This window comes from Haliaeetus albicilla, chromosome 28, assembly GCF_947461875.1.
Source record: "Haliaeetus albicilla chromosome 28, bHalAlb1.1, whole genome shotgun sequence".
NCBI classification, from domain to species: domain Eukaryota; kingdom Metazoa; phylum Chordata; class Aves; order Accipitriformes; family Accipitridae; genus Haliaeetus; species Haliaeetus albicilla.
Window position 1 is genome coordinate 16,957,938 of NC_091510.1, and position 12,958 is coordinate 16,970,895.

Sequence of the window (12,958 nt, forward strand, 5' to 3'; positions counted from 1 at the left end):
ACTAGATCTAAAAAGCTTGTAGGAGTCCACATTTTGTTGCTCTGTCTCTGTGTCCAGAAGAAACAACACAATAGCCTTTTGTATATGGGCAGCTTCTTTTGCTTGGCAGTAAAGGATCAGAAGGTCACAGGAACCAGAGGTGCAAGGTTCCCACTGGGACCGATGCTGGAGGAATGGAGGCTTACAATAACTTAAAAAGGGAGAAGGAAACACGACAAAGTGACTGTTGCTCAAGATCCCCCACAAGTGCTGTGAGAACCCAGTATGTTTTGATCCTGGAAAGCCAGCTACTTCTTTATGCTTTGGGTAGGAACAAGAGGACTACTCCCCAGAAGTATAACTAGTATGACTTCATTGGCATTGCTTTTAAATGACATATGACTGGTGACAGTTTCCTCCTTCCCAGTAAGTACATTGAAGCATTAACACTTAATCCGTCACTGAATTTTTACACACTTACACACACTATTTGCAGAGTCAATGGGGAATATCTAAGTTCTTATCCACACTTGCCATAGAACAGACCAACATGAGACAACACACAGAAGAATGCAGCTTCGCTGTAGAATGAGATTCCTGGGAGAAGAAGAACTGCCATGCAGCACACATGGAGCTGGTGAGAAACGAGGTTCACGCGAACAGGCAGCCTCCTCTGCATCAAGGAAAAGTCTGGAGGGCAGCTTTTAGGCAGCATCCCCAGTTAGAGGAAGCCGTGAATCAGTAAGGAAGAATGCTGCCTCCTGTTGTTTGATTCCTACTCTCTGGGAAACAAGACTTTACATTCCTGTAAGATAAACAGGACTGCATCAGAACAACATAGGGCTCTGTTCTCTACCTGTTTTCCTAACAGCTGTCTGTGGAGCTGCTGGTTGGCAAGCTACTTGGATCAAAGACTGGGAACAAATATTTTCCTATCTTCACCCAGCAATGTTATCATTAAAAATAATCAAAAACCGCTCCCCACCTTCCTTCCCCACCAGGGAAGGTTTTGCATCATGCCCTTCCTGCAGTGAGTCAAAAGGCAGCAGCAATCTCTTCTCTGTACATTTCCAACAGCTGCTAACGCCGTAAGTCAACAAAAGAAGCCCGATACTGTAAAAAAAAAAAAAAAGACAGACAGTGTGAAGCTCCAAGAATATTTTAGGCAATCTGGATGAGAAAATGGGATGCGAGTTTCACAACAGTTCTGACTTTCTCTTCTATTAACTCTCGGTGCCATCTTGTTATTTGCTTGGGGCAGTTCTCCGTGGGGTGAATTAAGTAGTCTGCAGTCATGGCCAGCCCAGAAACCTTCCTGAACACATGCAAAATAAAATCAGCCTCGTGAATATAGGCACTAGAAAGTGCGTGATATTAAATATTTCTTTGCCCCTTGTCCTGCTTGGAAACCAGTCACCCCTGTGGATTAATGGATCAGGACAGACCTGACATGGCTGCTGGTGATTCCATTTAGGTCGAGGTGTTTTATGGATATAAAGTAAATAACAGGCAGCCTGTGAAGGAGGGAATAAAAGCCACTGTCATCTAGTTTACCAGCCTATCTCTAACAGGTGAATTTTAGTTGTCCACCTGTCATCTACGGCACATGGACTTTTGAGAAAAGCCACTGTTAGGATTGCACTGGGACAGACTCACAAGGGCCAGCGTTCACCCCCCACTTACCACTTTTGCAGCCAATGCTCATTTTCTTTGCATGTTTTGAGAGGTGAGTAAGGCACTCAAGATGCTCTCAGAGCTAGTGATTTATCACCCAGCAACTGGGCAACTTCCACGTACAATCATGATCTACAACATTTAACAGCGAAATACCCCTCTCCAAGCATGCACGTTTTGATGCAGGCAGCCAACATCCATTTGGCTGCACACACCCCATCAAAGCCAATCGTCCTAGTGATCATTGTCCTGATCTGCATGTTGAAAATCTACCCTAAAGATAAGAAAGAAACTGTGCTCTGATCTCTTGGCTGCAAACTATCACAAGCCCAACCCTCAGGATCCTGGCTTGTTGCCAGCCCCCCCACCACTTGCTCAGGCATAGCCTGGCCACCCCTCACATCAGTGTGGAGCTATATCATGCTGTATCACCTACACAACACACAAAACTTAACATTTTAGAGGACCAGTTCTCCTTGAACTTTTTCTCCAACAAGATTAGGCAATGCTAGTTAAATATCAGAGAACCACCTGGAACGCACAGGATGTGCAAGCCTATATTACTTGTATTAAATTTGTAACATGATCATCTGTGCTCTGCTGAGCCTGCTGAGATACTGGGAAGATACTGGTAACTTTGAATTAGGAAGAAAACTGCCACAGTAAAAAAATGCAGTTGGTATTTTACATCCTACACCTGGCACAACACTGACCGCGGGAACTGGAAAGGATTGTGGAAAAATGTGTGTGGTAAGAATAGTCTTTATTAGAAAAAAATGGTGGAAGAAGAACATTGATCTTATAATGACAGCTGACACAATGGCAGGTTGAAGCTGGCCACATTACTAGGGAAACACATATGATTTTCTACTATACAAACCTCTTGACTATGAAAACACGTAACTGTGCAAAAATCAAAAGTGCATTTTAAATGTTCCCCTTGTCTAATAGCAGTATCTTCCTGCAATTCAAAGCCTTGTCTGCTTCTTCTATGTAACTAGAAAATCAGAGCTGTTTGACTGGAGTTGATCTGGTTGCTAAACAACTGATAAATGATCTCTGGGTTCCAGCAACGTGTTCTTTAAGCAGGGAGCTTCCTACCTTTCTGTTTGAAAGGTCAGGCCTGTATATTATCCAAGTATTTTAAATGGAAAAAAACTCCAACAACCCCAACTTCCAACTTAAGAAAAAAAGTTTATAGATAGATTTACTGATCAAAATGTGTAGTTTTTAAATAGTGTTTAAAAACCATAGTGGTGTAACAACATGACCCTGATTGCTTCTATGGGCTGAAAATTCCTACCAGGTGCCAACAAGCTGAAGCTCACTTTGTTAAAAATATTAATTCTAGTATTATGTTATTTGGTGGTATGATGATACAGGTCCCTTCACCACATGCCTCATCCAGTCTTTACTTACTGGGTTTTAAGATTCACTTTTCATTTTAAAAAGCCCTCCTTATTTAAATGTGTCTTTTGGATTCATCCTACTTGCAATATTCAGCTACTGCCTTAATCACCATTGGCCCAAGCATTTATTCAGTCTACTCTAGCAAACCTGACAGACTATTCCATGATGCCTATGTCAGAGAATACTAAAGAAGTCCAAATATCTGATATAATAAATTAGACTTCTTAAAAATGTTGCAATTAATTTGTAATTTAAAGTCCATTTTAATAATGCCCCTGTGAAGGAAGGCTGCAGACAGTAGTGCCCCAAGAACTGTTGTGGATACTCTCAAATTATTTTTTGAAAGCTTGGGACTAACTTCTAGTTTATGTAATCTTTCAAGGCTTTTATTTTTGCCAACTGGATTTCCCTAAAAGTAGCCTGAGCAATATACACAATTAGAACTGAAATTAGCTTCAGCTTTTGTTTAAAAATTTTCCCAGTCACTGGCAAAAATGAAATCATGCTCCACCTGCCAAAAAAAACGTAATTCAGTTTTCCTCTTTTCCGTTCAACTACTACCATCATAACCAGGTTTAACAGAGATTTGAAATACACAAGCCATAAAAACCATGCCCGTTGTACAGAGTACATGCCACTATCAAGAGTTAGTAGAGGAGAGCAATCAATAGCTCAACAGTAGCTTTCATTATTAATCAAAAGCTATACACATCTCCATCCAGATATTTTGTTCTGTGTTGTAAATTTTTTCCTGAAGGGGTTATTTTTGAAAAGAGATGTCAAATTACCTCACCTCTGAATAGGAAGAACTGAAACTACTTTCAGTTCCAGTTACATTTAGATGGTAACCTCAGTGCTCATGAGGTCCAGAAGTTTCTGTATGTGCACTGTGAGATCCTCTCAGTCTTCTCCACAGGAGATTCATGCATTTTTAAGCAATCTGGGGGGTGTTATTATCCAAGCTATTTGGGACAGCCTATACACCTTTCTATACTTTACTAAGTGCCTCAGGTCTTGTACAAACCTCATCTCTGACCACTCTCTGTCTTTGGGAAAATTTGAGTGCAGTGAGACTTCTTTGAGAAGGCATGCCATCTTGAAGGAGACAAGAAATTGTATCTGTGACTCATACATAAGAAATTCTAACATTTTGATCCATCTGGGATAAAAAAAAACCAGGAAAAAATCAAAGTCCACATAATGGCTTTGATACTTCTTAGACTTTGAGAAGCCCTTGGCAGTGTCAGTCAGAAGGTGTTGCTCCTGTAATGGGCAATGTGGTGGTGCAGGAGAGGACTGCTGCATAGGGGTTCTATTCATCTTCCTCTGCTTGTTCCTGGAGGAAACTGGCAGCTCTTTCCACAGCTCTTTCTGAGTGCTCTGTTGCAAGATCACAGAGAACCTATATCCATCATTTCCTCTTTAATGTCTATAGGAAGCCTTTTCAGGAGGCAAACATTTAAGGCCACACAATTAGCAAAACACCATCCCCTTTTCACTTGAGCCATATATTTCTGCCATCAGGTACCTGCAGTATGTTTGAAATTGCGAGTTTCATTTACAAATATTTAACCCTGCAGCCTTAGTGATCTCTCAAAATAGCAAAATGTAATGGAATTTCCTAGACCTTTCTATAATGAAGTATATATGTGTGCATGTATACACACACATACACACACAAAGGAGCTCAAAGTTCAGGCCTTTTGAGCTCCAATGACTTGTTAACAAAGTCAAGCAGTGTGTGCCTATTCCAGATTCTGAGACTATCTGACCACTCACGGGTGTACCAAAGTGCTCCAGTCGCTGGCAGAACTGCACAGGATGGAAATTCCTCGGAAATCTGTTGAATCCTCTTGCAAAATTAGCAGTTAAGAGCCTGTAAGAAATTCCTCTTTCCCATAAGGGAAATCCTAAGCCCAGATTCTCAAACTGTGGTTGAACAAGATGTTTGTTCAGGGTTATGTGGAGTTTAAGGTGTTCCACGACACCCAGCCCCTGTCATGCTGACAGCACTGTTCACAAGCTGTGTTGCAAACTAAAGATCTGATCAGGCTTTGCAAGAGCAAACATTAGAAACCACAACATTTCCCTGACATGCTAAAACGACATTGTCCAAAAGCAGCAGTACTGGCAGCGCTGGGAGTGGCAGGGCAGGGGGGAACATGCAACAGCGTACAGACACGAACGAGCACCCAGGATGGGGAACTACAGCCCAGCAGCAAGCTCTGCTGCACTCAGGTTGCCACAAGGTCATTGCAGCAGGAAGAAGTGCAGTTTGTATCACCTGGATCAAGTAGGGGATATATTCACATTGCCTGACCAGTCTAAAATGGTCTTAGGCTGTACAGAGTTAGGTCTCAAAGCATTTGTCTACCATCATACTCAGAAGAATCCTCTCCCTGTGTGGAGGAAGTTACACAAGTATAAAGGTGCCGTGTCCTTTTACAAGAAAAGATCTAAGCTGTACCAGCAAATGCCGGTATAACAACTTCAAACTAGTGCTTTGCCCACATAAAATTATTTTGTTTAAAAAAAAAATTGCACTTCAAAACAAAATGGTTATCCCAGTAGGAAGAAAATGCACAAAGCCCAGGACTAAGGCTTGTTAGCAAGTCACTCCTCTATATAAATACTATACAGTTCAAGTAGTTCTGCAAAATCCCTTCATATTTTAAGTAAGTCAGTGCTCACAGTATGGGTGGGACATCCCCAAATACACATGTGGTCTTTGCATTTATGCATTTTACTAGCATAGCCCATGCAAAATTAACTGGGTTTGCATACCACGTAATTTTCAAAGTCACGATGTAGATGATAAAGCAAAAGCAGGCATCACTGGAACACTTATCAGTTTGCTTCTCACTGGGGACTGTTCTGTGCCAAGTATCTGAAGCTTATGTTAGCAAATACTGTGGTACAACACAAGCAGCTCTGTAAAGGAAAGCAAGTGGTGCTTGCACGTAAATGATCGTTGCTTCAAAACCAATGGATGATGGATGCTGAAAATAGCATTTGAGTCCTCATCTTACGTGTATCAGTTGTCGGACACACACTGGCCCAGACAGCTAGTGAGGAAAATGGAGATTTGCAACAACTGTCACCCACAGCAACCAGCCAAATTGTAACTTCTTCCCAGAGGAGGGAATCAGTAGCAAAAACCTAGTACTTCTTTGATGCAATCTTGTTGTGCACAAACAAATGCTTGGCTTCCCTGAGTAATGTAAGGCTCAAACAACAAGAAACAGTTTCCTTGCTCAGTATTCATAGCCACTTTATCCAAGACAGCACTAGCTCTTTCTTAGATCTCTCACGGCCAAGCTGTACATGCCTTTTTGAGTATAAAGGGCTTTTAATGGCCTTCTCTTTCTGGTCCTGAGGTATTTTCTTGCTGATAGTCATTCGCACTTTCAAAACTTGTGTTGTCATGTCCTTTCTCCTCCCCACCTTTGCTACCCTTCCTTTCAGCATCTGAGTTATTCCCCTTCGCTCTTCCCAATAGCAAGTCATGAGGAGCTCACGAGAGACACTGTGTCCCCAGTCACAGTTTGGGTGCCTGGAGCAAGCATCTCCCCTACCAAATAAATGTTGCACTTGCAGAGAAAATTCAGTGCTGATCTGGAGCATGCACAGCAAGCTCAGCAAAAGGGCACAGAGAAATTTTGGTGCCCTCTCAGAAATTTCTACTGGTTAGGTGTAAATGTTCCAGGGCTTAATATCCAATTAAGTTTGGGTGGACTTTTGTGGAGGCTGGAAGGTAAATGTATTTGCAAATGCAAAGAGGAATGAGCTAATTAGTACAATACAACCTTTACCACAGCACTAAATGTCTACTGGGCCCATTATCACCGTATGAACCTCCTTCTCAGAGGACCCCCAGCTCTGTCAGCAGAAATGTGCTGCTTTGCTGTGTTCCCTGAACAAACAGAAAGGCCCTGATGTCGAGGGTGAAACGCAAGGAGTGACGCTCTGTGGTGGTTTAAGGAAGTAAATGAGGAGGCACACTGTGACCCATTGAAGCTGCTGGGGAATCCAAGCGAGGAAATTTGAAATTACCCTAAAAGGGATCTGATGAGAAACGGGGGATTAACACTTCAGCAGTCACAAATAGCCAAGCCCTTAGTTTTATTTGCCTCCCTGTGGCACTACACCCAGCAGCACAGGGCACCTGGGTCATCAAGCTCACTTTGTGAGCTGTTTTCATGGTATAGCTGACTCTATCTGAAGAGGAGCTCTGTCCTCATGTTCTCATCTGCTGCCATATGTGTCTGCTCTGACCCCACAGTGACCCAAACCAACAGGAGAAATATCCTTTTGTGGGACTACTTTTCAGCCAGTTTAGCTGAAAACTAATTGGAGCAGGAGCAACCCAGCTGGCAGCAGCCAGTTGCAGCTTGACCCAGCCGTACTGTAAAATCACAGCACTGGATGGGAAATTTAGCTTTGCGGGCCATACCTAAGTGAGACATTCTTCCCGAGCAGCCGGGTGAGGCAGACAGGCCACACTTCACTACAGAGCTGACAAGAGAAAGCAGTAATTACATGAACATGAGATCTATTACCTGACCGTTGTTGTAAGATGGATCTAAGGTGTCATGTGGAGCGAGGCAGTCCGTTAATTTTCCATTCCGCCGGCAGCCCAGGTGCACCAGATCTCTGCAGTGAGCATGGCAGGTGTACTTGCAATCTGAAAAACGCACACAGACACCAGAAAAAAAAAAGAAATAGAAGTGGTGTTTAGAAATGACGTTGCTGCAGGCAGAACCTAGGAGGGAGACACATCCTCATTTGCTACGTGACCTCAGAGAAACTACCACCTCTCGACTGAGTCTCCCCGTCCATACGTAAAGATAGTAATAGTTACATATTATTGGAGATGTAAATTCACTGGAGCAAAGGTGACAGTGTGGCACACCTCCCAATGTCACACTGACATGGCTGCAGTGATGCAGTTTGCTAGTTAGATCGGGGCTGCCTTGGTGAGATGTTTTTGCAAAAGGTCTGTGCCACAAACTAGGTATTAGCTGTTATAACGTAAGCATGAAAGGGGCTTCTCAGAAAAGACACAACATTCATGATTTAGAGATAAAAAAATTCTACCCACCTACAATTAGTGCTACATGGTTTTATGTGTTTTAAGCTCTAGGTTCTCTGAAGAACATGCACATGAATATTGAAAATAGAATGAGAAGCTTATCTGAAGCTGTAATTAACCTGGTAAATCACAAAGTTGCCTTCAGGAACAATTCAGAAATTTCACTTGCTGGCTAGCAAAGTCAGCTAAGATGGCTATTAGAAATGTAAGTTCATGATAACAGAGGCAGATGGCCCCATCTCTAGTGAGAAATCAGATGATCCATACAGCCTCTAATCTCAAAGAGAGAATCACTTTAACAGTATTTGCAAAATCAACCTGTATTTGCTCTAAAGCCTTGTTGCATTTGCTCTTTTTCTATGTAAGTTGGGCAGAGTTCATGATACCACCTTTGTCTAGCACTGAATGTCACGTTCTATTTTTAGGTTTTAAATTGTTTATAATTTTGCCAAAGAGCAACCACTTGTACTTCAAGTTTCCATGCTGGGGAACATCATGCTGTTTGTTTTAGAACATTTCAGCTAAAACAATTCAGCCATTTCCAAGAATGAATTTTGGAGGACATGCTTTCATTTTCCCTAACTAAACTACACTTGAAAATATTTCCTTGTTACAAAGCTTTATACTTTCCAGGTTTCTAGCAAAAGCTGAATTCTGGATGGGCTTTTTTTTGTTCCCTTATCAGCCTCTCAAAAATCTGTTTCCCTCATGTTTGATTAGATTCCCATTACAGCTCTCGAAGAATAAATTCTTGAAGGTTCCCATTTCCAACCCATACTCATCACCAGTGTTATGGGGCAAGGCAGCAGAGTGTTCCCTGAAATGCTGCTCTTCTTGGCTAGGGACTGGATCTTTAATGCAAGAACCCTGTACCAGTAGATCATCCAAAAGCAAAAATTATAATGTTGATGAAGTGTAAATATGCAATCACATTTCTGTGCCTGATACAGAATTTATACTATACTTGCATTAAGGGAAGAGTAAATATATTTTATTTTGCATAAAGTCTGCCAATACAAATTTAACAAGTCAAAACTTTTCCAACACCAGTGACCAAGCAGAGTAAGTCCATCCTGGATCAGCACTCTGGATCAGATAACTAGGATGTTTCTGATCTTAAACCAGACTGACTATATAACAATAATATGTCTCAAGTCACAATCCTCTTGAAACATCAGCAAGTAGCTTCCAGCTAATTATGGGGCAAGAAGGACCCTCTTGCAGTATAAATCAAAACACCGAAAAAAGGCTCTAACTCTCTAAAACCATTACTGTATTTAATGCAGAATTTGGAAAACATGAAGCAAAATAGGCAGAAGACTACAGGGGGAAAAAAGGATGGTTAAGGCAGCTGTGTGGTGCCCAGGAGAAATGATAGCTGTCCCTGCACCCTTGTGTGATGCTGGCAAGTCATGCCAGACATTCTCCAGTTGCTGCCCAATTTCTCCTGGGTGCCATGTTTGAGCTACTTCATCTGATTTGCAGGAAACATGGAGCATTCACAACTGCAACTGAAGCCAGGGAAAACTATGCTTTTAATCCAAATGAGGTTTTTCAAGGGCTCTGTTTTATGCTTATGCAGCTGGGATTATTTTTCAGACGACTCATGCACCTCATGGAAGAGTTCTGGAGAAGAAAGGACACTTGCGTTTGTGGACCCCTTGAGAAAAATTTTGTATTTGAGAAGGGACCCTGTAAGATGTAGTTGGAAAGCCTCACCCATACGCGACAGGATTAAAAAAAATTTGGAGCTGTCGTTCATCAGGTGAGGGAGCAGGGCAGCTCCATGGGAAAACCAGGATGGGAGCACTTAATTAAAAATGACATTGTAGTGTATACACAAAAGAAGGTCAAATGAAAGCAATACTTAAATTCCTTATTGTTCTTAATTTCTGAGTTCTTTTCTTTGCAAGTTGAATTATCTTCTTAAGAAAAAATGCTTATGAGATTGCACTGTACATCTACCCTTCTATTCTCCCCTGAACTGCCAAGAGAGCTGACCAATTTCAACCACAAATGGTCTAAAAGCTAATTAAGTAAGTTCATAATGAGTTTTATGAAAATTATCTCCTGGCTAAAGGAGGGAGACCCAAACTAGTATGCATACTCAGGGCAAGGCAGGCAAAACTCAGCCGTTACGCCATTGTCTGGTAACGTCTGGACAATCAGCGACCGCACTTCACCTCCGTGGTGAGGGAAATGGCGCACAAATCTGTAGGAAACCAGGCTTCACTAATTCCCCAACTTTCTATGATTACACAAACATATATACCGAGCACACACCAATTCTAAAGATGCATTTTCACAAATAATATTAGGAAAAAATCTGTTAGCTAAACAGTGTTCTGAAACCGGATTACTAATTAAGTTAGGAAACATTATCTCTCAATGCTGTTTTGTTTGTCATTTATATTCATTTTAATTTGTGAGTCCATAATGTCATTTGTAAGACAAGCCCATAATTTCCACCTGGCTATTATAGGCATAATTGCAAAAAATGTAGAAGCTTCATCTTTGAAACTCTTTCTCTTATAAACTACATTTTAACATACTGGTTATAAGTTTAATGAGTCAGACAAGAAAAAAGAATGATTTTTTTCTAGAACAGTAATACTTAAGCCTTTTTTCCTATGCGTTTTAGCTTTAAACACATTATTTTATTCCATTCATGGCATACAATATTTCACAAAGGTCCAGGTAGCATCAAATAAAAAATAATATCTTTTTCTGGTAATCCTTTACTGGACCACTCCCAAAATTGCCATGAGTCCAAGAAGTAGGGATTATTCTGGAAAGACTGTTTTGGTCATCTGACTGTGGATTGCCACATTATTTCTGCTTGGAAAGCAATGAGAACCAGGTGTTGTTTCCTGATGTGGTCTGAAATGTATGCTGACCTTTGAATTGAAAGATCTGGGGTCTTTAACTGGGTACGGTTGATAAAAGCATTCACTGACATTTAGAAAAGCTAACAGGTTTATTTTACTAATGCTCAGACTGTCCTGTATACTGAAGTTATTTATGAAAGTGATGCGTCAATGCACACTGAGTATGCATAATCATCCTGCATCATTAGGAAATGCAAAGTAGGTATGCATTTATTAAACAAATAATATCCTTTAAAAATTTCATTGTCAACTACTGAGACATAATGTAACACCTTATTATTTACTATTCTGTTGCAACAGTGGCTTGACTAGAGTGATAGAAAAAAATAACTTAGCAAATTTTACAATTACATTAAATCAAGACAACTCCTATCCTGCCTTCACAAGGGTGAACTGTAAGACTTCAATATATTCATTTTATGTGAATAGTCCCTACCTGATGTTTGGGTTTTCTTCACCTGAAACTTGATTTTGCATGACAGCTTGTAAATAGCTGTTCCCATAACTGATTTGCTCCAGGGCAGCGCAACAGAAAGCAAGCAAGTGAACAGGCAGGCAACCCAACAGATGCTCCAACATCAGACCCTAGTAATTGAGCATTACTGGATCAGGCAGAGGCGGGCAGAGGCTCAACAGCAAACTCTCTGTCCTGCTGTGGTCTTCCCTGCCTAGGAAATGTGTGTGTTTGTTTCTGTGATGGCCCAGACAAATTTAACTTCCAAATGGATATGCAAAATGTATGTGGTGCCTGAGCAACTGAAGCACAAGGAAAGTTCAAAGCCAATTTTGTATTATGTTTGCATTGTTTATCAACCGCAGTAAGATTGAAGAAGTGCTTATTAGAAAGCGTGAGGAGGGTATACAACTTGGTCCTGCTACTGTGTGTGTTAGGAAGTTAGCAAGTAAAATCATCTTTACTTGACAGCCTGTGGCTTGGTTCCCGCAATCAGAAGAGAGATTACTGCTGTGCTTGCTGTACTGAAAGTATGCCTGCAAAGCTTCTTGGAAAAATATTCAAACTACGTAAGGTGCTTAATGCTTTAATTCTTAATCCATTTTCAGCCAGCAGGTCACAAAAGGAAGCAGAATGAAGTTCAGCAATATTTCTCCTGCAAGACAGAATTGCATTGTATTTCTACAATACATTGATATCAACATCTCACATTTTGGTTTGTACTTAATATATATTGTGCTGTTCTCCCTTTTGCTGATGCTCAAATGTCTACAGTCTAGTTTGATGCTAAAGTTGCTACCAAGATCTTTTTTAGCAGTTTCACTAGAAGTTGTAGTGGAACAAGAAACCTATTTGGATAAACAGCCTTCAGAAAGCCTTAAGCACAGCTGCTAGGAGTTGGAAATCTGCTGTAACATCGGTTTTATCTCTATGCAATTCCCTTTATTTCTGATTATTTGTTTATTTATTAGTCTCACTTAGCATCAGTCTGAGATTAAAATAAAGTTCATTGTAACCATATTTCCCAATTAGTGAGTCATGGGTGATTTTTAAGGTATCACAATCATTACAGATGAGACAGACTTTCCGAGCTCCTTATGGCCATTCTTTTCCCTGAGGGATCTCTGTGCGCATTTTGTGCTCTTTCCCCGTTGTAGAGCTAGGCAAGGGTTAGATCAGACTGTAGTCCAGCAAAGCCCACATCTTCCAAAACTCTGTAAAGCTGTGCCTATCCACAAGTACCACTTTGCCACTTAAAGTCTTCTGATCTGCTGTTTCGCTGTAGAATCTGCTTTCAGCAGCTACACTGGCCATTGTCACAGCCACTGGCCCTGAGACCCTATATGGGATACACACTTCCCATAGAGAGAATTTTCTACCATTTTCTCAAGCACAGAAAGACCATAGAACTGGCTTAACTTGCCTCCTAAGGAAATGCTCCAAGAAGCTTACTACAGGTAT

At 41.1% G+C, this 12,958-nt stretch overlaps 1 protein-coding gene across 1 annotated transcript in view; it reads right to left on the reverse strand.

Annotated features, from left to right (window-relative positions):
* RASSF3 (Ras association domain family member 3) overlaps nucleotides 1-12,958 on the reverse strand; it is a 115,720-nt gene that overhangs the window by 71,602 nt on the left and 31,160 nt on the right. Inside the window, exon 2 of the mRNA XM_069773607.1 lies at nucleotides 7,623-7,747. Coding sequence (XP_069629708.1) covers nucleotides 7,623-7,747 — 125 coding nt within the window. The remainder of the gene's footprint in view (nucleotides 1-7,622; nucleotides 7,748-12,958) is intronic.